Below are 26162 nucleotides of genomic sequence, written 5' to 3' on the forward strand. Positions count from 1 at the left end.
GGGGGGGGGGGAATTAAACCACCTGGCTTCCTCCTCCTGCCTTCTTCCAGGGATCACAGGCAGACATCCTCACACACAGATGCCTAACCTTTACTTAGCTCCTCATTGGCTGCTGGGGAATCTTTATAGACAGGCACCCCAGGTCTCCACCCCTTCCTGCCCTAGCTCTGGTGTAAGTGTTGCTCCTTTCATAAGCCCTGATCCTGAAGGGAGCCTCCTCTCCCTGTCTGGTTGTACTGCCAGCTCTGCTGGCGGATCGCTGAGGGTGGGTGGTCACATCATTGGCCCATCATCTGGCAGGAGTAGGACTGTCTGCAGCCCAGGTGCCTTGCAGCGAGCCTGAGGGTAGTTGTTGCATTGCTTACTGATCATGTTAGGTGGCTGGGCTTGCCCCAGCCAGCCCAGCAGCAACTATGTTGCTGTTCCAGGGGACATGCTGTACGTGGGCCACCCAGCGATGGGTCCAGTCAGGCCTTGGCAAAGACCACCAGTAGTCAGGGGCTCTTTGGGACAGTCTGCAAGGGCTGGAGGAGAGGACTGCCCTGGACACCAATCCCTTCAGTGAGCTTCCTTTCAGCACACTGGCGTGAGCGTGGAATGCAAATGAACTGAGCCAGTTAGGTTTTTCTTCTTTGTTTTTAAACCTCTAACATTGGTTTCTTCACAAAATTCAAGTGTCGGTTAAGGGAGGGGCCATGGGTCAGTGGAAGAGCCACCTGGTTTGCATTCAGAAGGGCCCAGGTATAGTCTCTGGCTTTTTTCAGGAACATCTGGGAATACCTTCAGTACAGAACTGTGGAGAGTTGCTGCCAGCCAAGGTTTGATAATGCTGAGGTCAATTAAGCGATTAAGCCAAGGTTGTATATATGCAACAAAGATCAAATGTGTACACCTGTGGGCTGAGCAGAAATGGGTTAAACCAAAGGTCAGACTCAACATACAACAGCTCCCTATGTTTCTAGAATGCTCTTCTTTGCAACGTCCAATTTCAACATTTTAGACTTGCTTGCACCCTGCTTTAAAAAGCAGCATTGGCTGACTTCAGATCAGTTCTTCCTACTGGTGTAAATCTCCCTACCAGTATAAATCATATGCTTTTATCATATGGCAACATCCCTTTGCTAAAGTTGAGAGTAGTGGTTAGCAAAGAGTTTGCCTTTGAAAGAAGGTGGATTTCGGTAGTAGAAGCAAGTTTAGTTGTTTTCAATTGGAACATTTATTTAAATGGAAGTATCTGGGGCCAGCGGGGGACTTTCAGTGCTCTGCTCCACCTACTGGTGTATCTCAACATGACAGCTACAAGTAAAGGAGAGAGGACTTGTGAGCAAATCAAGAAGCAGAGATGCTGTGAGGTTGTGATATGTTCAGTTGTTTTAATTAAGGAGCACAGTATAAAGAGAGCAAGATTTCCTGAAAACAAGCGCAAGAGAAATGTACTGCGAGAAGCCAAAAACATCCATAAATTTTCAATGTAATATCTTTAATTCTAAATTAGATGGTCCTGCTATCCCCCTACAAGTGTAATAAAACAGAATCATACCTTCGCCATTAATTTTTAGATGAGTTCTTTCAGAAGCATCCCCCATCTTCCATATCTGGACAGAAGCAATCACCTTTAAAATTATTTTCCCATCCTTCTTGGTCAGATTCCTGGTGTTGTGTCCTCCTTACATATTTAAAGTCCCTGTGTTTGTTGTATGCTTACTTAGCTTCTCTGGAACTCTTGTTCAGGTTCAAATGGTGAAGATGTCAGAGCTGAAGGAACACCTGCCCCAAGAATGTCTCCCCGAGTACCTGGGTGGATCCTTGAAGCTGGATCCCCTCAACTGGAACTGCAGGTTCCTCCCACAGCAGAACGGTCACCCAGACCCTCTTGACGAGTTGATCTTGGTTCCGCTGGCTTCTCCTCGTGATAATGGCTCCGTGCATGTTCCAGGGCCAAAGGCCATGACAGTGCAGGAAGTGTTGGAGCACGTGAACCAGAAACAGAAGCGGGGCATCTATGACGAGTACGAGGGCATCCGTCGCAGGAGTCCGTCGGGCACATTTGTCTGCTCCTTGTAAGTGCAGGGGTGGTGATGGTGTTTGGAAACCAGGCAAGACCAATTATAATGGAGATGCAGCTATCATCTCATGCATGCCCTGAGTTCCACAGAGACGTTCTGAGGGTCTGTTGCGCCTGCTCTGATGATGTTCTGGGCACCTGGACTTGTTATATTAACAGCTTTGCAAATAAGTCTGGACAAGTTACAATGTTTTGTTTTGTTTTACTATGTTATGTTTAATTACCGTGCAATGTTTCTAACAAGGTGGCATGTCCACATTTCAAATAAATCCATAAAATACTCCCTCTGATACCCAAGCACTCATGTTCCTCGATATGCAATATACGTAGTATGGAAAATTCAGCCATCCAGGAATCTGCCAGTTTATTTAAATGAGTGGAATATATTTAGACTTTGATGGCTGTGAAGACATTTTTGTTTCATATCTTATTTGCTTTCGTGGTGGAACTCAAGACTGCATACATGGGGTTCTCAGGTAGTCCTCCTAGCCCTGCGCTGCTTATAATAATGGTAAGGATTGGATTGTGGGATATAGAAAAACAAGTTTACAGCAGCAGCTAGAAAAACCTGTTCACCCCTTTTTTCATCTTTCTTGGGTGCAAGAATCAAGTTTATAATAGGGTTGGCACCTCTCAGATTTGAGACCCAGGTATCAAAAGCCATCTTGGGTTCTCTAGCTATAGCTGCCAGATCTCAGGTTTTTGGCCCATTACAGGTTTTGGAGGACCTGAGAAGCTTTGGAGAACCACCCCCATTGCCTTCCCTCCCTCTCTTCCTCCCCCCCTCCAAATTCAGTGTGCACTACTGGGCCATTCTGTCTCAGCCTTTTGGCTTGGTGGAAGTGCAGGAAGAGGCAGAGTGGTGTGGCAGTGGGAGTTTTTAAGCAGTATAATTGTAACAGTATCATAAGAACATAAGAACAGCCCCACTGGATCAGGCCATAGGCCCATCTAGTCCAGCTTCCTGTATCTCACAGCGGCCCACCAAATGCCCCAGGGAGCACACCAGATAACAAGAGACCTCATCCTGGTGCCCTCCCCTACATCTGGCATTCTGACTTAACCCATTTCTAAAATCAGGAGGTTGCGCATACACATCATGGCTTGTACCCCATAATGGATTTTTCCTCCAGAAACTCGTCCAATCCCCTTTTAAAGGCGTCTAGGCTAGGAATCATATAAAAACCCTGCTTCGCATGTCATTCTGAAAAAGAAAATCTTGCCATTTTCCTACTGGGAAATTTTTTTTTAAGGTAAGGATTGTTTCCCCCCCCCTAATTTTTGTTTTCCTTTTATGTGTGCAATTGTGTGACATCACCAGGCCCCTTATTGAGACATCGACAGGCCCCACCTTCTTAGTTTTGGGGGTGCATTTAATCTGGCAACCCAAGTGGCCGGACCCAGTGCTGCATACCTTCAACAAGGTGACCATATCATGTGCCATCAGACCATTCCTTGGACAATGATTGAACTCAGTGCCTGCTCAAAACTCAGTAGCCCAAAGGGGTAATGGGTGGTAATGAATAAAGGTGGGGCTTCCTTGTGATCACTAAAATTGGGATAAATGGTGACGGGTAGGAAAAGTTGCAGAATAACCTAGGCAGTCTTTTGTTTGTTGGTTGGTTTGGTTGGTTGGTTGGTTGGTTGGTTGGTTGGTTGGTTGGTTGGTTGGTTGGTTGGTTGCATTTCAATTCTGCTTTTCCTCCAAAGAGCTCAGCTCAACATATATAGTTCTTCCACTCCATTTTATCCTCACAAAAGAACCCTGTGTGGTAGGTCAGACTGAGAGAGAGAGAGAGAGAGAGAGAGTTTGATCAGTCTAAGGTCACCCACATATCTTAATGGCTGTTTGTTTGAATCTGGAGATCCCCAGTCCTAATCCGATCACCGTGCCACAGTAGCTCTCAAAACATTGCATGATTTCTCGTATTTTGTATTTAATGTTTACAGACTAAAAGACCCATTATTTCCTTAGTACACAGTTTGGATTAGCTGGGTGAAGGATTAAAAAATTTTTTTTGCCAGCACTGGACCAAGACTTCCTAGCACTTGAGACAGCACACCAAATGCTTCGTCCTCCCCACTTGATTTAACCGTGCATTAGCCATTGCCTGTTCCTGAATTTGAAAAGAAAGAGCAGAACAGAGCAAAAGAGGAATACAAGGACTGAGAGGGGGAGGAATGGTGGAAGTGGATGGGCAGACAAAGGCAGATGACCACCACTTAGGGGTTTGCCACAGCGGGCTTTCTAGAAGGGCTGGCTGTAGCACCCTAAGGGCCAAATCCTATCCAGTTTTCCAGTGCTGGTGCAGCTGTGCCAATGGGCTGTGCACTGCATCCTGTGGTGGGGCAGCAGTCACAGAGGTCTCCTTAAAGTATGGGAACATTTGTTCCCTTACTTTGAGGCTGCATTGTGGCTGCACTGGTGCTGGAAAGTTGGATAGGATTGGACCCTAAGATTCCATCCAGCAATTAAAGAAAGAGTTTTCCTCTAGTCCCCGAACTGTTGCAAGGTCCAGGCGTTCTTCTGTCTTGCTCACTGTCTGCTCTCCTCTCACCTGCTGCAGAGCAGCCTTCAACCAAGAGAAGAATAGATACGGCGATGTACCATGCCTCGACCAGACCAGAGTGAAGTTGTCCAAACAGTTCAGCTACCCAGAGGTAAGCAAGATAAAGCATCAGGCCCTTGAAAGCCTCCTTGTCCCAAGTCAGACCACTGGCATGTCAAACCCACTTTTGCAATGTTTCTCAAACTGTGGGTTGGAACCCACTAGGTGGGTCGCGAGCCAATTTCAGGTGGGTCCCCATTCATTTCAATATTTTATTTTTAAGATATTAGACTTGATGCTACCATGGTAGGTGACTGCATTTGGGGAAATATTACAGACCTGTACTTCTAACAAGCTACTATGCACATTGTTTTAACAATGATAATAAATGGGGCTTACTCCTGGGTAAGTGTGGGTAGGATTGCAGCCTAGGGTTGTTAAAAATTTTCTTGCTTGATGATGTCACTTCCAGTTATGACATCAATTTCAGTAGGCCCTGATTCTCAGTCTAAAAAGTGGAACTCGCTGCTAAATGTGTGAGAACCACTGGCTGGACTGGCAGTGGAGAATTTTAGTTATCTTATTGCTGAATTTAACTTGTTAGAAAATTAAAGAAACAGTGCATTGTGCTTCCAAACCAGGGCTGAAAGGGCTGTGCTCCAGATTATTTCAAACAGTGTGCTTGGAATCCGTATGAGTAGGTAGCACTCCTGTGTGCTGGAGAATAATACTACTTTGCGTTTGTATAGTGCTTTCTAAGTGTACAAAGTGCTCCATGTGTTTAAGGGCGTTTAAGGGAGTAAGAATAGTTATCCTTATATTGCATCTGGGAAGCTAAGCCTGAGAGTGGCTTGCCTAAGACAGGCTTGCCTAAGCAACAGAGGCAGAATCGAATCAGGGAAGTCCTGATTGGCAGCTCAATCGGTTAACCGCCATGCTAACCTCAGCTGTATCATCCATGGAGTTCAGAACTTGCATACTTGGGTTTTCACCTCCATTTTATCCTCACAACAACCCTATGAGGTTGGTTAGGCCAAGAAAAAGTGGTTGGCCTAAAGCAGGGGTATCAAACTCATTTCATGTATTGGGCCGAATAGCATTCATGGTGCCTGCAGAGGGCTGGAAGTGACATCATAAAACAGAAGATGGCCAGAAATAAGCACTTTGTTCTCATAGAGATACTCATTAGCTGCAAATGACAGAAGAGAAAATGTGCAAAGCTTGTTCATAATTTCTAGACATGGAAGAGACCAATGATCAAACTGGCAGTGCCCAATTATAATGGGGGCCAGGAAAATTGCTTCTGGGGGCCACATCTGTCCCACAGGCCTTATGTTTGACAACCCTGGCCTAAAGTCACCCAGGGAACTTCATGTCCTTGCAGGGACTTGAACCCAACTCTCTCTGGTCCTAGTCTGATGATTCTGACCACCATATTGTTCTGATTCACATTTGTGTATTTTTGATAGAATGTGGCCTTTTTTGCTTTGGCAAGCAGTGAGGTCGTTCAGGAGGAGAACCTTGGGGAACCAAAGTCTGTTAACTGCTTCCCCCGCCTTGCAAGCGCACACCTGCGCTCTTAAGTAAATTGCACTCTGTCTCCCATTCAGTGTTGCTCCTTCAGAATGCTCGAGGGTTAACTTTTGTTGTATCTTTTCAGCTGACAGATTACATCAATGCCAGTTTCATGGATGGTTACAAGCAGAGAAACGCTTACATTGGCACTCAAGGTATGGATGCCCCCCAATCTTCCCAACTCAACACAGAGATGCACAGAATGTTTTAGAACCAATCTCAAAAGAGCAGGCAACAACCACACTTGTTTGCCTTTATCTACTTAATTTGTAGACTGCTTTTCTAAGAGGGATGAGAGCCATTTACAAAAAAACGATGAAAATAACGATCAGAAACATATACCTGTAAAATGATAGCTATAAAGGCAGGCCATGTTCCAGAGATGATGGCGGTGGTATGTTCTAACTTGAGTCCAGGCTTCACCTTTCTGTTTCTTCCATGTAGCTTGCTAGTGAACCTGCCACCACTTCGTGTGCCACATGACAGGCGCACCACATGTGTTTTAATATCCAGAGCATAATGGTTGCTTTGTGCATCCAGCATCCTGTCTCTGAGAACAGCCAATCAGATGCCTTCACACAGCTCCCATGCAGGGCATGATGGAACTGGCCATCCTCATTTTGTCCCCGGCGTGTGATGATTAGAGACATACAGGCATGCACTGCTTAACAACCTTCCACTTAAGGGACCACATATAGGATAGTGCAGTGTTTCCAAAATGTGGGTCAGGACCCACTAGGTGGGTCATGAACCAATTTCAGGTGGGTCCCTATTCATTTCAATATTTTATTTTTAATTTATTAGACTTGATGCTATCATGGTATGTGACTGCATTTGGAGAAATATTACAGACCTGTATTTTAACAAGCTACTGTGTATATTCTTTTAACAAAGATAGTAAATGGGGCTTACTCCTGGGTAAGTGTGGATAACGGTGCAGCCTAGGAAAATGTTCCTACCTGATGATGTCACTTCTGGTCATGACATAATTTCTGGTGGGTCCCAACAGATTCTCATTCTAAAAAGTGGGTCCCCCGCTAAATGTGTGAGAACCACTGGGATAGTGGTCAAAGCACAACAAAGAGGCTTGTAATGAGGCAGTCAGGTCTCCTATAGCCTGCAGCAAAGTGTCAGAGACTCTTAATGCAAAGAAAAGGCAATCTATCTCCAGCCTGTGCAACCAGCTAGTGTCTGGTAGGAAGTGTCTGTTTACACAACAAAGGCACTAGATTGGGCTGAATGTTTGCATAACGACCTAATCTCATAACAATGGGGATCAGAGAATGTATCCCCATCATTAAGTGGTGCACAACTGTAGTGCCTATGGATGTGGAGGATTCATTTTTGGCTGTCACAGTGAACTGAATGTAGGAGAAGTTTCCCACAACAAAATGCTCTGTGCACTGCACACACTAGAGCAGTGCTTCCCAAACTCCTACAAGGCAGTTGGGAGCACTGTGTCTGTGGGGGAGGGGCTGTGGCAGCAATGTGATCCCCAAGAAATGGATTTCAGTTGTATTTTTAACTGTAACAGAGGCTTGGGGAGCCCAGAGGTGTCTGCAAGGCTTCACACACACACACTCCCAGAAGCCTGCACTCTCCCAGGTAAGTGTAAAAAACCCCACTCCTGGGGATAATGTTGCTGCCTTCCCTCCCTCCCCACCCCTTAAAGGGGCAGGGACAAGTGCTTCCTTGGCTCCTGGGTTGCAGCCCACCAGTTTGGGAAAGACTGCGCTAGAGCATACCAGAGAAACAGAAATCAGGGTTGTGGCTTCAGGAAGGAGGTGGTACACCAGAGATACATTACTTTGCACTCTTCCTAAACAGAGTTAGTGGAGGAACTGTCTGAGTAGAGGAAATACACTTGTTTGTTCTACATCGCACTCATTTGGAAGGACAGGATCAAAAATGTTGTGCACTGTTTTTCTCCCTTCTCCTCATGTATTTTGGTGTTTTTCTTCAGGGCCGTTAGAAAATACATATAACGATTTTTGGCGCATGGTCTGGGAGCAGAATGTGTTGGTGATTGTCATGACAACTAGGTAAGCGAGCATGCATGTGTCTGAGATGGAACAGTTTTCAATCTTCCTAATGCCTGAGACATAGAGATTGTCTTCCATGAGGACTGGTTTAAAGCCCTTTCCATTTCTTTGGCCATTCAGAGTGCATTGAAGCAGAAGCTGGAGGGCCACCTCTCGGGCTGCAGTAGTTGTCTGCACCAAGCAGCTAGACTAGATGATTGGACTAGATGATCTCCAAGGTCCCTTCCTATTCTAACACACTGGGTTTCTAAGGGCACAATCCTAACCAGGTCTACTCAGAAGTAAGTCCTAGTTTGTTCAATCGGGCTTACTCTCAGGAAAGTGTGGTTAGGATTGCAGCCTAAGTCTCAATCTTAAAAAAACAGTTTCAGTACACAGATGTGAAATCCAGTTTGGCAGCTGACATTAATACTCTTGCAGTTTCCATTGGATGCAAGCCCTTTTTCTCCCAGCCTCAATTCCTGTGTCAAATCTCCTTAAACCATTTCTGCCCAACATTGTATATACACAACAGTGATCAAATGTGTACATCTGTGGGCTGGGTAGAAATGGGGTAAAAAGCCTGCCATTATCCTACTGATGGTTGATTAATAATAATAATAATAATAATAATAATAATAATAATAATAATAATAATAATAATGGCTGATTATTTCATGTATCTGTGAGGTGTTTTTCCTTAGTCTCACAAAGTAGGCATATTCTAACCTGGCAGAAAGCCATGTGACCTACCCCCTCTTTCCTGCCTCAGTTTTCTTATCTGTAAAATGGCTTTATGGTTGACCCCACTGAGATGAAAGCTCTGTTTCATTTCACTTTCAGGGACATGCTCTTTCAGTAGTCTTCTGATTGTTGCATCTTAGGGGAAGGAGTGTTGCACGGGGTGTGTGTGTGTGAATTAAAGATCAATCCCAGTAAAAACAAAACAAAAAAGTCTTATGACAGAAAAGCACCCCTGTAATAAACACAGGAGTCTGGCTAGTGATGGCCTCAGTTTCTCATACCCAGACCTTGTGCTCTAGATGCTGTGTCCAGATGCTGACCTGAGGCTAGGGGTCAGCAGCAGTGCTGCTCAGTGAGCAAAGCAGTCTCCTTCCATGCTAGTGTAGTGAATGTGCAACTCTTTCCCCTCCCCTCCCCACTTTGTACTACAGGCTTGAAGAAGGAGGTAGAAGGAAGTGCGGCCAATACTGGCCCCTGGAGAAAGACTTTCAGGCCTACTATGGAACTCTTGCAGTCACCAACCTCGGAATGGAGAACCTCACCCATTACAGGAAAACCGTTCTGGAGATTTACAACTGTGAGGTCAGCATCTTTAGGCTTGTGCTCCACTTGTTTGAATTAAGGGCTAAGGTCAGTAGGCAAAAAGAGATGCAAGGGTTGGTTGCAAGTAAAACTGAAAGTCAGGTCCTGAAATAACAGTGCGGCTCCAGAATGTGCTTTCTGTGAGTTGAACAGAGAATAGGTATTAAAATCAGCCATTGGGGGTATGTTCCCCAGACAGTGTGAAGCATGTCCATCCTCCTAATAAGGGGACAGGGAATTCTGTACATCGTCTATTCAAGTTGCATAAGGTCCATTCACGTTAGATAGACAATGTGAGTATTGCACATGTTGACCCGCAAATGTGCAAAGGATCCAAGGGCTGCTGAGCTGGCAATGAGTGAAATACCTTGTTGATGGTCAGGAGCAGGGGCTTGGCTCACTAGCCAGCTGTTTTTGTGGTTGCCACCAATCACATCTCTTCCCTCAAGTCCTCTGGCATGTGCAGGTAGCTTGAACACATCCCATTGAATGAGCAGCACCTTAGACCAACTGCACTTCTGTCTTGGCTGAACAAACTGCAACTCGATCCAGATTTAGGACCCAGTCTTATCCAACTTTCCAGTACCGGTGCAGCCTCAATGCAGCCCCGAGGTAAGGGAACAAATGTTCCCGTACCTTGAGGAGGCCTGTGTGACTGCCTCCCCACCACAGGATGCAGTGCACGCCCCATTGGCACAACTGCACCAGGACTGGAAAACTAGATAGGATTGGGCCCTTACTCAGCTCAAAGTTATCTCTAGACAGAAGTTAAGAGTTTCCACCTCCTGCCTAGGATCAGAAGCTAAAAATGAATAGAGAAAATGTGTGTCATCAGCTTCAATCATAGAATTATTTGCTTCTAAATAAACCGCTTTGTGAACTAGCCTGTTGAAAAGCGGCATATAAATATTCTTAACCTGTTTCTGCCCAGCCCACAGGTGTACACATTTGATCCCTGTTGCGTATATGCAACATTGAACAGAAATGGCTTAGTGCAATATATCATCACCATTGGATGGTCTGTCCTGGCAGTTTCATGTAGATTTTTTTAAAAAAGAAGTATATAGTACACCGTTCTGAGTAGATTCTGTTACTGGAAGCACCAGTAGCACGAACAAAGTTAATAGACTTTTTACCCAGTGGCTCCATAATATGCAGTAGCCTCCAAGTAGGCCCCCCTGCTGCTGAGCTGGCATTGTTGCAGCCCTCCTCCAAGGACTAGATACAGTGCATGGGGCCCAGTGTGGTGGGGTGGAAAGAATAACCTTCTATAGGCAAGGGGTGAAGGTATGATGGAAGTCATGAGTGAGAGTAGCTGACCCTGCTTGCCCCTTCCTCCCTTGCATCCACAGAGCCGCGAGAGGCGTCTAGTGACCCACTTCCAGTATGTGAGCTGGCCTGACTATGGCGTCCCTTCTTCAGCTACGACGCTCATTGACTTCCTGGGGGCGGTCAAACAGCAGCAGAGGGTGGCGGTCAGTGCCTTGGGGTCACGGTACAAAGGTCACCCAGGGGGACCACCTATCGTGGTGCACTGCAGTGCCGGCATCGGCAGGACAGGTAAGTCTGTTGGGAAGCTTGAATGGTTTCTGAGGGTCTCTGGTAGCAGAGCTGAGAAAGAGCCCCCTGAGGTCTGTGAGAGCTACTGCCTGTCAGTAGAGTGTAGTAGCTTAGATAAGACACCTTCAACAGGTAAGTCATAAGAACTTAAGAGCTGGATCAGGCCAAAGGGCCATCTAGTTCAGCTTCCTGTATCTCACAGTGCTTCAGGGAGCCACCAGATGCTTCAGGGAGACCACAGATAACAAGAGACCTGCATCCTGTTGCCTCCCTTGCATCAGGCATTCTGAGGTAGCCTACTTCTAAAATCAGGAGGTTAAGTATACCCATCATGGCTTGTAACCTGTGATGGACTTTTACTACATAAATCCATGGGGGATCTGGGTACAGATCACCTGTGGATACCAAGGCACCACCTGCACTATGACATGTCTTTCATTGTCTAGTCTGTGATTGTGTACTGTGGCTGGCAATAGCTCTCAATGGGCTCGGGCTGTTCCCAGCACCTACTCGCTGGGATCCTTTTAATCCAAGGCGCCTTCCTTCCTGAAAGGCATTTACTCTACCTCCGATTTATGGCCCCTTCATTCATGTGGCTGCAGTGTCCCCGTTGCAGCCAAATTGCTATCATAGCACAGTCTGTGAATTCTGGTGTGTTCGCATGTTCAATTTACTGGCGCACATGACTCCTGCTGCTGCAGGGTTCCTGCTTGGCAGATGGAATAGGATCTTCAATTTTTGCACAAAGATACATCAGTGGTTGACTCGGAGTCCCCTGGGATTCTCAAATGAAACAATTCAGTGCTCTGGAAGTGCAGCTTGACTGCTTCCATTGTCTTAGAAATGGTTGCGCAGAGCAGCCTTTCAAAAGGCAGTATCCTCCATGAACCGTTCATGAAATCTGGGGTAGCTAGGGCTGGCCTGTTCGTGCAGCACACTGAGGTGCACGCCTAAGACAGTGGATTGCCTGCCATTACCACCGTACCTGTTGCCCCAGCCACTCCTTTCTCCTCTTTCTCCATCCCCCCCCCCCCCAATGCTTTCTGGATTTGAAAAGAGGGAATGGAGCAGAAGATGAAGTGAAGGGCTAGAGTGAATGTAGAGTGTTTTGGTTAGTTCTGTGTAGGGGATGGCTGATGGCACTTTTTCCCCCTCCCTCAGGCACCTTCTGCGCCCTGGATATCTGTCTGTCGCAGCTGCAGGATGTGGGCACGCTGAATGTCTTCCAGACAGTGGTGCGGATGAGGACCCAGCGAGCGTTTAGCATCCAGACCCCGGAGCAGTACTACTTCTGCTATATGGCTATCATTGAGCATGCTCAGAGAGAAAACCTGCTACCCTCCCATCCTACCAGGGTAGGCAAAGAGAAGAGCTAATAGGAATACCTGGGAGCCCACTGATGCCTGATAAGCAGGGACCAGTCCACTATTGATTTCCCTCCTCCCTTCCTCCCTCCTGCCTCCCTCTCGACCAATCCAGTTTCGTCTGCGTCTTCAGATTAACATTGCCAATGACACTGATGCAAGCCAACATCGTGGCCCCCTAGAGAACCTTCCTTTGGACTTGCTGGCTAGGACAAGTTGCAGCTAGTAGCCATGGGCTATAAAAGGTTTGTCATCTTTATAACTAGCATCCTTGACTGAACTGTGCCTTATAAAAAAACAAAACTGTGGTCCTGTCTTGCCATGAAGGTGAGCGGGCAGAAGATTTGACTCCTTGCCGCCAATCAGCCAGATCCTCCTCTTTGGGACCATTTGAAATGAGGACCCCCATTTAATACCATAGGAAAATTTCCCAATTATACCTGAGGTTCAGGTAGATTTGACCCCACACTTCAAGTCTTACCCGCCACTAAGTCTATATGTATGTTCGTCAGTATATATATATATATATATTCCCCCAAGCCCACCCAGTCCATCCTCCAATACAGCTTTAAAATACGCACACTTGTCATGCGTTAATGTCCAGATTGCAATGTCTGTTGCACAAACCCCTTGAATCAAGATCACCTGTCACTGGTGGGTGGGGCGGGCAGATGCGGTCACGGCAGGTTGTGCTCAGTCCTCGGCAGATTCTGTGTGCTACATCCAGATGAAAAGGCCATTCGGGATGTCCTCCTCCCTGATTTAAAGGAGATGGAAAGGTCGTTCACCCAAATTGAAGACCTGTGGGCAGTCTCTCCTGTGATGTCGGAGGAAATAACTTTGCCACTTGCCAAGAATGCTAAGCGGACTGGTACAAAGCGTGGTAGACATCAGAGGATTTTGCCCCACAAAATTGGATTTCGGAAGTTATAGGTGCAAGGGGGAGCCTGTTCTTTTTTTTTTTTTTTATACGCTCAGATCTGTGCTTTTCCATAGCCTCTCCTCTTCAGCCTACCTGAGCCATGTGATATCAGGGAGGAGGGAGAAGGAAACCAGAGCTTGGCTAGTGTCAGGCAAAAGTCTGTAAAAGTTTAGATGGCAAGAACAACACAGATAGAGACGGTTTGATTTTTGCTTTCTGCATTCTTCCCCCTTTCTTTGTGTAGCACGCGGCCTGCCAGTGACGAGGTTTCACGCTCCTAGTTTTCTGAAGGCAGGCCCCTCTCTTCCCGCTCCCGGGAGAAGAGGGTCGTGGTTGAGCCAACCTCAGTAACTTTATACTGGAATAAGCTCTTCTGAATGTGTATATTCTTTTATTTTTTACAATCTTTTATTTTTTATTTTTGTTTTGTATTTAACATTAACTTGATCGTGTCAGAATTGGAGATAACTGTAAATGTTCCTATTCGCTGTTGTATGGCGACTACAGTTGGGGGGGAATTTATTTTGTTTGTTTTGTATTTACACATAAATATACCTACAACCCATCTGTTTGCTGCTTGACTGAAAGTTTGTGAATGGCTAGGACAGTGGTTCTCAAACTCTTTAGCCCTGGGACTCACCTTTTAGAATGACAAATCTTGTCAGGACCCACTGGAAGTTATGTCATTAACCTGGAAGTGATGGCTGGAAGTGACATCATCAGTTAGGCTTCAAACTAAGCCATGATCAGCCAAAGGTCCCATTACAAAGTGCACTCATGCTGTTATTTTGCATGGATTGGAATTCAAACATTCCAGCTCGGAAGTCAAAGCAGAGGAAGTGATTTGCCTAAGACCACCTGTTGAGTTCATGCTAAGATCTGAGCTTAGAAAAGTCCTGATTCGCAGCTCTTTCATCCACTATGTTACAATTCTCGCTTGTTTTTACAGAACCCAGAGTGATGCAAGCACTGGTGTGTAAATGTCACTAAGCCCTGTTTTGCTTCTGTGTCTGTTACATTTGACATTCAAGGATGAAGTGCTCATACTATATATTCAGGTATAGGACTATGGGAACCCCACAGCTACAGATGTGCAATTGAGGGCCATAATATGTAGCCTTTCTTCTTTAGAAATGCATTGTGCTTAGGGGAGATGGTTTAGAACAGCGATTGTCTACATTTTTCAAATCGTGGCACACTCAGAAGGCACTAAAATTATCAAGGCACACCCATCGGTTTTGTTTTTTGTCTGTTTTTTACAATTGACAAGGCAGACTGCACAGCCAGACAGCGACTCATACCCCCCAATAGCTGTACCAATATATGACCCTCTCCCAAACTCCCACAGCACATGTGCAGACCATACTTTGTCATGCTCTATAGCTGCCTAGGTGAACACAAACCATGACCATACAGAATGCTGACATCTCAGCAGTTTTTAAGAGGGGGCTCTTATAACACAGGCCTACAAAATTGAGGGTCAGAAAAGTTTTTCCCAAACTTTATGGTGGTTTGATATGAATTTGGGGTGCCAATTCCAAAAATGGCATCCGTTTTGCTCTATCATGTCTAGTTTTGGAGATATAGTATGGCCTCATTAGTGAATGGTTAAAGTAGCTTCTTCATGAGGAAGCCATGGTGTAGGCTTCCTCATGAGGAAGCTGCTTGAACCATTCACTAAAGAGGCTATGCCATGTCTCCAAAACTAGATGTGATAGGGCAAAACGGATGCCATTTTTGGAATCGGCACCCCAAATATACCCAGGAATTGGTGTAATGTTTAAGGAAGCAAAATGTGTTTTGGCCTGTGTAATTTAAGCACAAAAATATCTGAAACTGTGTTTCAGTCTACTCAAAGTCTACTCAAACTTTTTTTGGTAAAAGCATAAAAAATCTACAAGAGTGTAGATGGGACTTCCTTTATCAACACAGCTTACAGGACTTTCCCATACCTCAGTCTCTATCTCTGCACATCTCAGTAAACCCTGTGCTGACTTTATCCTGTCTCTTTCACATCGGAAAGTATTTGTCTGAAATAGCCCCTGCTTTAAAACCTGTCACAGAATATACTAATTTTAAAGGGGTTTCTCTGGTGTGCATAAACACCTTGTAGCATGTGAGAATAAAATTGAATGCCCTTGGTGTGAATATCAGGAACCCTAGAAATATATGCCCCAGAACCCCTATTGCCTGGGATGATGTCAGGCACTGATGATGTCAGGAACATAACATGTTCCTGATGATGCCAAGAACATAAGAAAAGCCCCACTGGATCAGGCCAAAGGTCCATCTAGTCCAGCTTCCTGAATCTTGCAGTGACCCATCAGATGCCTCAAGTACCACACAAGACAACAAGATGCTTGTATCCTATTGCTACCCCTTTGGATCTAGGAATCAGAGCTAGCCTATGGTACATCTAAAACCAGGAGGTTTCATATGCCCATTGTGGCTTGTAACCTGTGATGGACTTTTCCTTCATAAATCTGTCCTATCCCTAGGCCAGATGCCATCACCACATCACATCATGCCATCACCGAGAAGTTTCACAGATTAATTACCAGAAGGAAAGGGAGGCCTCACTCCCTACTGCCACTGCAGTAAGAACTAGGTAAGTGAAAAAGAAAGAGAAGAACTTGTATTTCTGCTAACTAATTGTTGTCCGACTTGGGTTGTAATCTAATCTAGAAGGTAACTGTAAGAGGCAAGGCAGGTGGAGGGAGAATGGATCTGGTTTTGAATATTACACACTATACTCTTCTATAATCCTGGTATTTTTAAAACATAGCAAAATACACAGTTTTGAAATTTGCTAATTACAAAGCTACAAGTTCACACATCTGCCACTAAACCCTAAAAGTCTGTTTCAGTTGGTGGGCTTCCACACTTCTGTAAGCTCAGGAATAGGAAGCTTGATGGTTCATTCTTCATAGAGAAGCCTGTTCCAGAGTTCTGGTGCAATCACCTGAAAGGCCAAGTATTTGCCTACCACATCTCCAGCAGTGTTGAGACATGGTGTTTGAAATAATCCTGAGGCTTGGACAGGCTTGCACAAGAATATACAGGACAATAGGTGGTGTGTATTATGTGCATGTAATATAGATATAAAGTTCAGCAATGTGGTCACCCTAGCTTATTGCTAATTGCTTCCTGGCTCAATCAAGTCCAATGAAAATAGGATTGGTGGAATGGAGGGGAAGAGTTTGAGAAGTCCCACTGCCTCTCTTAGCAACTGCCCTGTGTCTCCTTAAGGAAGATGGCTGCTCATGTTAAGTTTTGACAAGCGGAAAACTAAAGCAGGTGAGTGACGGGTATGACGAGGCTACCTTACTAACTACACTGCGTAACACAAATTAAAAATTCAACATAAACAATTTTTGTGTTGCACACTACGATCTTATGAAAAGCAGGGTGTAAGTCTTGTAAATAAATGAATTCAAATAAATGCAGTGCAGTGTAACCATATAGATGGCTTCTCCCGGAAGGTATGTTTTTTCAATTCCAGTCACAGAGATATAATATAAATTCAACAATGAAAGCAGAAAATTTTTTGAGTACAGTGATGAAAGATGAGATGAGAAATGAAGAAACTGAGAAAGAGGAACTGAGAAGAAAAGAACTAGAAATTGTAGAAATGGAGCTGGAAGAAAAGAAATCAGATGATTCAGAGATAACTGAGAAATCAGAAAAGGAAGAAACTAGAGGGGCAAGGAGGCATTCACCAATAGTAACCAGAAGAAGACAAAAAGAGAAGGTGAATAGTAAAAAGAAACATGATGGTTAAGGGAGGATGGAGTATTTACTCTGTCAACATAAATGGCTTAAATTCACCTCAAAGACAAAAGAAAGTCTTCCTTCAATTGTAAAAGTTAAATATGGATAGGTCATAATATTACATTAGAACAATGGGAATAGATTTGGAAATATAATATAAAATTTATTAGAGCAACAAATTTTAAAGAAAATGTATATATAATGTTTTTTAGATGGTACACGACACCAGCAAAACTGGTAAAAATGAATCAGAACATATCAAAAAGTTGTTGGAAGTGTAAATGTGTAGAAGGGACGTTTTATCATATGTGGTGGACATGTAAAAAAAAATGCAAGTATATTGGAAAATGGTAAGGAATCTAATACAAGAGATCGTTGGATTTACAATATCGCTGAAACCAGAGTTAATTTTGCTTAGTATTACCTTAGATATTATAGATAAAGAAAATGATGTGTATTTAGTTATTATGATATTAACAGCTGCAAGGATTTTATATGTTAGATGCTGGAAAGATATTAAAATTCCAATGAAAGATGAATTAATAGCGAAAATAATGAATGTGGCGGAAATGGATAGGCTTACAGAGATTTTGCATCAACAGCGCGAACCAACACAGATAGAGCAATGGGGACAATTTTATGCTTGGTTGAAAATGAAGTTCTAGACGTTTAAGAGGGCATTTAGATGAATATATTGTATACATGATATATTATACAGGATATGATATGATAGATAAATGATATTAAGAGGCTAAACTAGAAGAGGAACAAGATTAGAAGATATGTATTGATTGATTAGATATATTGATATATGATTGCTTGCACCCTCCAACGGTATGTTTCTGTGTTTGTTTTTGTGTGTGTGTTGTGTATTGAGTTTGTGTTTGTTATGTGTTTGTTTATATTTGTTGTTTGTTTTTATTTGGGAAAATAATAAAAAATTAAAAAAAATGCAGTGCAATGTAGTGGTCAGCATGTTGAACTCAGACTAGGAGGACCTAAGTTCATATTCCCACTCAGCCACAAGCATTCTGGGTCAGTCGCCATTGGTCAATCAAATCTAACTCACAAACATGTTGTGAGAATAAGAAGAGGGAGAGGAGCCAGTGGCATCACTTGGGTTTGCATCACCCAGTACAGGAGACCAGCACATCACCCACCTGATGGACCTCCTCCCATGCAATGGGCGTGGCAACAACCTGAGCGGTGGGTGTGGTTCCCCCACCCCCGCTGGTTTTTTGGCTGTAACTTTTGATAGAATAGAGAAAATTCAATGTGATTTGTTTCACTGCATTCTGTATAAAATTACACAAGCTCTGATACATCACATGATGGCTTTATTCAAAAATACCAAGATTTTAAAAATTTTGGCCAGTAGTGGTGTCGTCGTCCCCATGCATGTCACCTGGTGCAGCCCGCAGCCCCCCACACCCTCCTAGCGACGCCACTGCTGCCATGAGCTCCTTGGAGGATGAGTGGTATAGAAATGTGGAAAATAACGAAGCATGTGTTCGCTCACCCCACATAACCAGAGCTTACTTGCCATGTATTGAGACCTGCCAGGTGCATGATTTTTTTTTTTGCATGCATTTGTGTGTATTTTGCACTGAAGCAGAATGCAAAAAAAGAGGAGATTTGATCCTGCTTTTCTACACCTTCCTCATATTTTCTCTCCATTCTTTGAGCTGCTTTTGCTAAGGTGTGATGGGTAATCAGGCAATTAAGCTCTGAATTGCCTTTATGTTGTTGGCAATAAAATGACTCACTCCTCAGCTTTGTGTAGAACCCTTTATCTACTTGTCACCGGTCATGCTGCAGACCGAACTCCATTAATAAGAAGTACTGTATTTCTGTAATCTTGAGTTACTGGCTTTCTTCTCCTTGCCTATTCTTTTTGCATTTTCCTTTTGTAGCGAGGGCATAGTTTGTTTTCCCACCTAAGACCTCCTGACACCGTAAGTAGCACACCAAAGGATCAGTGGCATAGTTAAAGGGGGTGCAAAGCACAAAGCTTTGCCCCTCCCCCTCCCCTTTGCAGCCATTCCAAAACGGAATGCCTCCAATTTGCTCCCCCCACCTGGAATGGCTCCAAAGGGGAGGGGCCCCTTGCAGTGAGACTCTCTACAAAACTTTGTGCTTTGACCCCCTCTAGCTATGCCTCTGCAAATGACACTGCTCCGCCTTGTGCCTTGCCTCACTGCACTAAAGCTGCCTCGCCTTATCCATCCAGCCTCTGCAGCTCCTTCTCTGGCTCCCTGAATTCAAAAAGGAAGAGTGTTGAAGACACTCTAGCCCACCACTCTTTTCTCCTCCACCCTTTATCCACCTATCTGCTGCCTGAGATGACCATCTCAGTTGGCATCATGAATGGGCTGGTACTGTTTTCACTAGTTCCTCTCAACATCTCCAAGCCTGGACAGTGAAATAGATATTCCCAATAGAATCTTGTTAATATCTGAAAAACACCCATGTGCCAGGGTTGTTGTTTTTTTTTTAATTACAACATGTTCCAGATATTAGCAAGAGATCAAAATCAAATCTTTATTTGAGAGGGGGGGAAATCGACACTGATCCATCAGTAACCAAAATAATTGTTACAGACAGATACATTGTTACAAAAGGATAAATAAATTAAATATTTCAATTATACACTGCTGAAAAAAAATCCTACAAATAACAGCAACAGCAGCAATCAACAGGACCCACCTAAAAAAATAGTTTCACTTTGGTAGGCACTCAAGCCTCTGTGGCTATAATGGTGATTGGGCAGCAGTGCTCCCCCTGCTAATTAGCAGGTTGTTCAACCCTTGATGCACATCATGGCCTAATCTGACTCATCAGTTTTCACTAACCACCAAAAATTGGGTTGTGATCCACTGGTGGGCCAAAAACTGGGTTGTGATCAACCCAATTGGGTGGGCCACAGACCCACAGTTTGAGAACCACTGAATGAGCAATACCTGAGAACGGGAAGGGTAGCCAAGGAGAAACCAAGAGGAACACACTTGGTTCAGTTTGCTATCCTGCTCAGGAACCTAGAAAGCTGCCTTATATTGAGTCAGACCATCAGGCCATCTAGATCAATCTTGTCAAACCCGGCAGCAAATTCCCAAGATTTCAGGTAGGAATTTTTCTTAGCCCTACCTGAAGATGCCAGGGGTTGAACCTAGTACCTTCAAAGCAGATGGTACTAGTGCAAAGCAGATGGTACAAAGTGCAAAGCAGATGGTCTCTCACTGAGCAATAGCCCCTTCTGCTGCTCATGTCTACAATTGCCAGCCAGATGCTTCTCAGAGGCCTAAAGCAGGGGTATCCAAACTTTTTGGCAGGAGGGCCACATCATCTCTCTGACACTGTGTTGGGGGCTGGGAGAAAAAGAATTAATTTACATTTCAAATTTGAATAAATTTACATAAATCAATATATTAGAGATGAAATTTATGTGAATGAATGAAGGGCTTGAAATAGCTCAAAGCCTATAAAAGGCCTTGCACAAAGCAAGGCTGGCCTTTCCTTCACTGCCACTGCTGCATCACGGACGTGAAACAGCAAGCAGTGGAGGAAGCCCTTGGCCCACAGCTCACATGAGAGATTGAACAGACACCCTCAAATTAAGAGCCGTTGTGCTGGGCCAGCACGAGCTCCACCAAATCTCTGGAGGGCCAGAGGCTCATTGGAGACTCTCTATGAGCTGGATTGGGGGTCCCCAAGGGCCACAAATGACCCCAGGGCCAGGGTTTGGGCACTCCTGGTCTAAAGCTAAAGACAGTCACCTTCAAACTGTATGTCCTCCAGCAGAGATACTCGGCTTCTAAACTTGGGAGTCTCTTATCAAAGTCCCATAAACAAACCAATAACTGCCAGAAGAAAAACACTTGGTGCCAAGACTTGAGTGAATGCCTTCAACTTGAGAATTGGGGGGGGGGGGGATTTCTTGGATTTTTTAAGTGGTGTTTTGAAAACTTTTGCCTCTCTGCTATACTGCACAGCTAATCTGGTAACTATGAAACACTGGTAGATCATCTCAGTAAAGGATGGTAGTGATGAGATAATCACCACATCCATTACTGGGTGACTGAGAACGTCCATCACTATTCTCATTTTTGTACCATTCTCAGTCAGTTGTGAGCACCTCCTGCTTCCTGAAAATAAAAAACAAACAGGGATGCATGATATACCAAAAAGCCAGGCACAACAAAACTAATGATCTGCAATGAACATGAGTGGCATTCTTCATTTCACTGGGTATATACTTATACAGTGCTGTATACCTTTATTGTAGCAAATGGCACTGGGGAGGTGATAAATAGCTATGGGGGGTGGGGAAATTGGCAGGAAAATGGTGCTGAAATAAAAGATTAAATACCACCTACCCCTACACTGCGGTCCCAGTCCAAGCCACAGCTCCACATGGATGCTGCACAGAATTAAACTCATGCTCCTAACAGCATGGGGATGCATTTTAACGCCTCATGCATTAGGTCATCACAGCCCACAAGGCACTCTATATGTAAGAATGCAAAAATGCTTCCCCATGCTGGTGACTTTTGCACATATATTGTCATGCTTATACACTGCTTTCTATGAAGCCTAGGCCATGTGCATGGTTAGCCTTTGACTATTGTTTATCAACCTCCCTATGTATTACGCTTTAATAACTAAAGTTTTTGTATCAATTAATGCAAATGGCATCAGTTCATCACATCCCATTCCTCTCAATCCACTTTGCATTGATCAAAACAAGCAGCGCTTTTCATTTTCTATATGCGGTATTTCTAATAGATGATTATAAAATCATCCTCAGTTTGCTATATTTATTTATCACTGGTCATGGGAGAAAAAACCATGGTGTTGATTCAGGCCAAAAGCAGTGAAATCAAACTTACTGATCAAATCTAATCTGGCCATTTCATGCTAATATCTTCCTTAGTTGACAATTGGCAAATTTCAGGTCAGCAGCAAAGTCCTGGGACATGGAAAAGTTCTCCCAACGATCAGAAAAGCGAGTTAGCTCTTTCACCCTAAACAGGAGGGCTACAACCCTATAACACTTTTTTGAAGGTCAGATGCAAGTTTCTGAATGCACCCTAAGAAACAACGGTTGTTTGTGCATCAAACAATACATTAGAGCAGTGCTTCCCAAACTTTTTAGCACAGGAACCACTTTACAAAATGCCAATGTATCACAACCCACTAGACAAAAAAAAGAGATCTAGAAATAAATACTTTATTAATAATTCATTATGAAGATTACCTTACTCCACAGGCAGACATGCCTACTATTTTTTTCTGCAATTCGGGCAAGGGTGCTTGCAATTTAAAAATATATATATATATTTCGAAAAACTTTTTGCAACCCACTGGTGGAACCCGACCCACAGTTTGGGAAACTTTGCATTACGGTATTCAGGAATCATCGCTTTTGATTTTTACCTGAGTCCAGTTATTTGGACATTCCATCCAATGCAGGTACAATCTGTGTATAATTAATATTGATATTGTTAGAGCCAGGATAATGTAGAGGAGGGATGCCAAACCCGTTTAATACAGAGGGCCAAAGTTAGCATTCATGATGCCTCCTGAGGGCCGGAAGTGACATCTTTCAACAGAGAGTGAGATCATTAAGCAGGTGATGGTCAGAAATAACCACTTTTTTCTCACATAGAAATTCATTAGCTGCAAATGACAGAAAAGAAAATATGCATATCTTGTTCATATTTTCAAGATATGAGAAAGCCCAATTCTCAATCTGGGAGAGCCCAGTTATAAAGGGGGCCAGAGAAATTGTTTCTGAGGGCTGCATTTGGCCCATAGGCCTTATGTTTAACGCCTCTGATGTAGTGATTTGGGAGCTGAAATTAGGACCCAATCCTATCCAACTTTCCACATGCCAACGGGGCATGTGGTGCATCCTGCATTGGGGGCGACAGTAATGGAGGCCTCCTCAAAGTAAGAGGGTATTTGTTTACTTACCTTACAGTTGCATTGTGGCTGCATTTGTGTTTAGGGGATAGGATTGGGCCCTTAGACCTGGAAGATCCAGCTTCAAAGCCCCACTCAGCCCTGAAGCTTCCTGCATGACCTTGGGCCAGTCACTATCTCTCAGCCACACCTACCTCACAGGGTTCTTGTGATTCCAAAAAGAGGGGAGGAACTATTTACATCATCCTGAGTTTCTTGGAGGATGATCGGTATAAAAATGTGCAAATAAAAATAAATAACAGTCATTCACATAGCAATGAGTCCCGAGTGCAGTTCTGTACTGTATCTGGGTACAGCATAACATGTGAACAGTTCTATTGTAGCAAAAGTTTTAGTGCATTAAAATAACTCCGTCACGAGAGTTATGAAATCTGGTCTCACAAAAGCTCCCGCAAGACCCATAATAGTTGTGCTTTAAATGCTAACAGTACAGTATTATTGTGTATAATCTTTCCTTGTATTTCCTGGAAGAACTCAATTGCCAACCCAATTTATATGCCCTAGATCAGTGTTTCTCAACTTACGTCTACCGCTGTACCACTTCATACGGTCCACCTTTTTGAAGTACCACCAGCAGTAACTGGGGATGACACCATTACCAGTTACTTCTGGGTTGGAAGGCTAGATGCAACACAAGTAAGAGGATCAGGGTGGATGGGAGGGCTTTTCAAAGTGCAGAAAAGCATGCTTTGGAGTCTCCTACAACTGTTTGTTATGTCATGTTCCTGGTCCTGCTGCCAGGCAGCAGGTGTCCAGGGGTCCTGTGAGTACTACCAGACACCACCTCAAGTACAACTGGTGGTACCCATACCACTGGTTAAGAAACACTACCCTAAATCAATGTTGCTCAACCAGTGGTACGCAGGTACCACCAGGAGTACTTGAGGTGGTGTCTGGTGGTATTCCTTGGACCCCTGCTGTCCGACAGCAAGACCAGTAACACAACGCAATAGTGGTAGGAGGCTCGGCTTGGCAGACAGAGCTCCAAAGTATGCTTGAAAAAGCACCCCCCCTTCCACCCTGAAGTGTTCATGGCATTGCATCTGCTCTCCCAACCAAGAAGTAACTGGCGATGACGTCATCACCAGTTACTTCAAATGCAGAAAAAGCCCCCACCCGTCCACCCTGAGCCTCTTACTGGTACTGGTGTTTGTCGCATTGCATCTGGCCTCCCAACCCAGAAGTAACTGGTGGTGATGTCATCACCAGTTACTTCCAGTGCTACTTCCAATAGATGGACCATGTGAAGTGGTACAGTTGAGAAACACTGTCCTAGATCTATTGGGGTTTTCTTGAAATAGGGTTGGGGGGGAAGAGATTCTGGACCATCAGAGAGATTGCGAAGGAAAAAGTTGCTTGCCCCACAACTCTCCTTCCGGCCAAGGGCAGAGACTCCCAAATGGCCGATCAGCCAGCTAACTACATACTTTTGTACAAAGCCCAGTGCGGGGGGGGGGGGGGGGCGAGGCTTCCATTGCAGGTTTAGAGCCCGCCCCGATTGTAACGATTTCTCCTCCCAGGAGCCAATCGCATTCGGGGGGCGTTCCCATCCATTCAGGATTCCTCGCCTGGGCTTGTAGGGTATGTAACAGCTGCTTTCGAGGGAGTCCCCCAAATATTGCACCTTTGGGGGAGGGAAGGGGGGGAGAGTTTGGAAGATGCCTTGGTGGGGGGATCGATCCGGGCATGGGAACTGCAGGAGTCCAGTAGAAAAGAGGCAAGATCCTTGCTCTTTAGGGCGGGAACGGAACTGGGCAGTTCAAGGGGGGGAAGCAATATTAGAAAAGGGGGGACACATGCCCCCCCCGCCACAACTGCAAGACAGTAGCCTGGGGAGGTTGTGGGTGGCTTCTCCCTCTTTTGGATGCCCGATCGCGCGGTGTGTAGGTGCTGTTGTTTATTACGCCTGTTCCAAAGCGATCTAGGAAGGGGGCGGGCAGGAGCAGTAGGAGGAGCCCCCTGTTAACCCCCCCCCTCTCCAACCGCCTTTGCTTCTTTCGGTTGAGCTGCTAAACAAAGCTGTGTGTGTTGAGGGGGGGGGGAGTTATCCGAGTTGCAGGGCCAGGAGGCGGCTTTTCGGCTGCGATCGGTCGCAGGCACTACGAAGAGCGTGGCTGGCTGGAGTTGTTTGCTTTCGCACCCGTTCGTAGGCCGGATGTTGGACCCTCCTTCTCTGAGCCGAGGGGGTGGGCATCGTAGGACGCTTCTCTTCTCCCTCCTCCCCCTTCCTCCCTACGTGAAACTTGTTGGGCGTGTGAATGGGATGTTACCAGCGAGGCGGCGTCATCACACCTCCTTCTCTAGCAGCTGCCGGAGGGCCAGCGGCTTTTGTGCATTTGTTGTTGGGGGGTGTTTTTTTTTGGGGGGGGGGGTCCCCACTTTCTACCAGAAACAACGTGTGTGGCATCCTTAAATATCTTCATTCAGAAAGGAGTTTCCGCCGAGCTCAATGAGACCGGCCCCCTAGGAGGCGCCTTTGGGATTGGCAACCTACATGCCAGGGCAGCAGGCTAGCGCTGGACCAGGTTTTGCCCGCTTCGCTGCCAATCGCCCCTGGAAAGTCGGTTTCGTGTTCGAACGCCCAGAGGCGAACGTTCCATCCCAGCTGCCTCCCACGAGTCCGAGCGTTCCATCCCGACCACCTGCCAGGCTCCCCAACGTTCCATATCCGAACGTTCGCAGCAGTGGAGCTGAATTTCTCTGCCTTGATCGCCGGGGCTGCCTTCCGTCTTGCCTGGCCTCCGACCTTTCCTTTCTCTCTCTCTCTCTCTCTTTGCAAGTATGGAATTGCATCGAGAGCCCAAGCTTATGCAGGTCTGCTCAGAAGTAAGTCCCATTCTAGTCAATGGGCTTACTCCCAGGAAAGTGTGGATAGGATTGCAGCCTGAGCCCCATCCTATGCATGTCTACTCAGAAGTAAGTTCCATTCTAGTCAATGAAGCTTCCTCCCAGGAACATAGGATTGCAGCCTTAGAGCCCCATCCTGTGTATGTCTGCTCAGAAGTAAGTCCCATTCTAGTCAATGGG

At 45.1% G+C, this 26162-nt stretch overlaps 1 protein-coding gene across 1 annotated transcript in view; it reads left to right on the forward strand.

Annotated features, from left to right (window-relative positions):
- Positions 1-13949, forward strand: part of PTPN9 (protein tyrosine phosphatase non-receptor type 9) — a 57549-nt gene extending 43600 nt beyond the window's left edge. The window contains exons 7-13 of the mRNA XM_066635424.1: positions 1732-2060; positions 4633-4726; positions 6275-6344; positions 8153-8231; positions 9386-9536; positions 10889-11096; positions 12258-13949. Of these exons, the coding sequence (XP_066491521.1) occupies positions 1732-2060; positions 4633-4726; positions 6275-6344; positions 8153-8231; positions 9386-9536; positions 10889-11096; positions 12258-12472 (1146 nt within the window). The 3' untranslated portion in view covers positions 12473-13949. The remainder of the gene's footprint in view (positions 1-1731; positions 2061-4632; positions 4727-6274; positions 6345-8152; positions 8232-9385; positions 9537-10888; positions 11097-12257) is intronic.
- Positions 13950-26162: the final 12213 nt, after the last annotated feature.

This window comes from Tiliqua scincoides, chromosome 8, assembly GCF_035046505.1.
Source record: "Tiliqua scincoides isolate rTilSci1 chromosome 8, rTilSci1.hap2, whole genome shotgun sequence".
NCBI lineage: Eukaryota > Metazoa > Chordata > Lepidosauria > Squamata > Scincidae > Tiliqua > Tiliqua scincoides.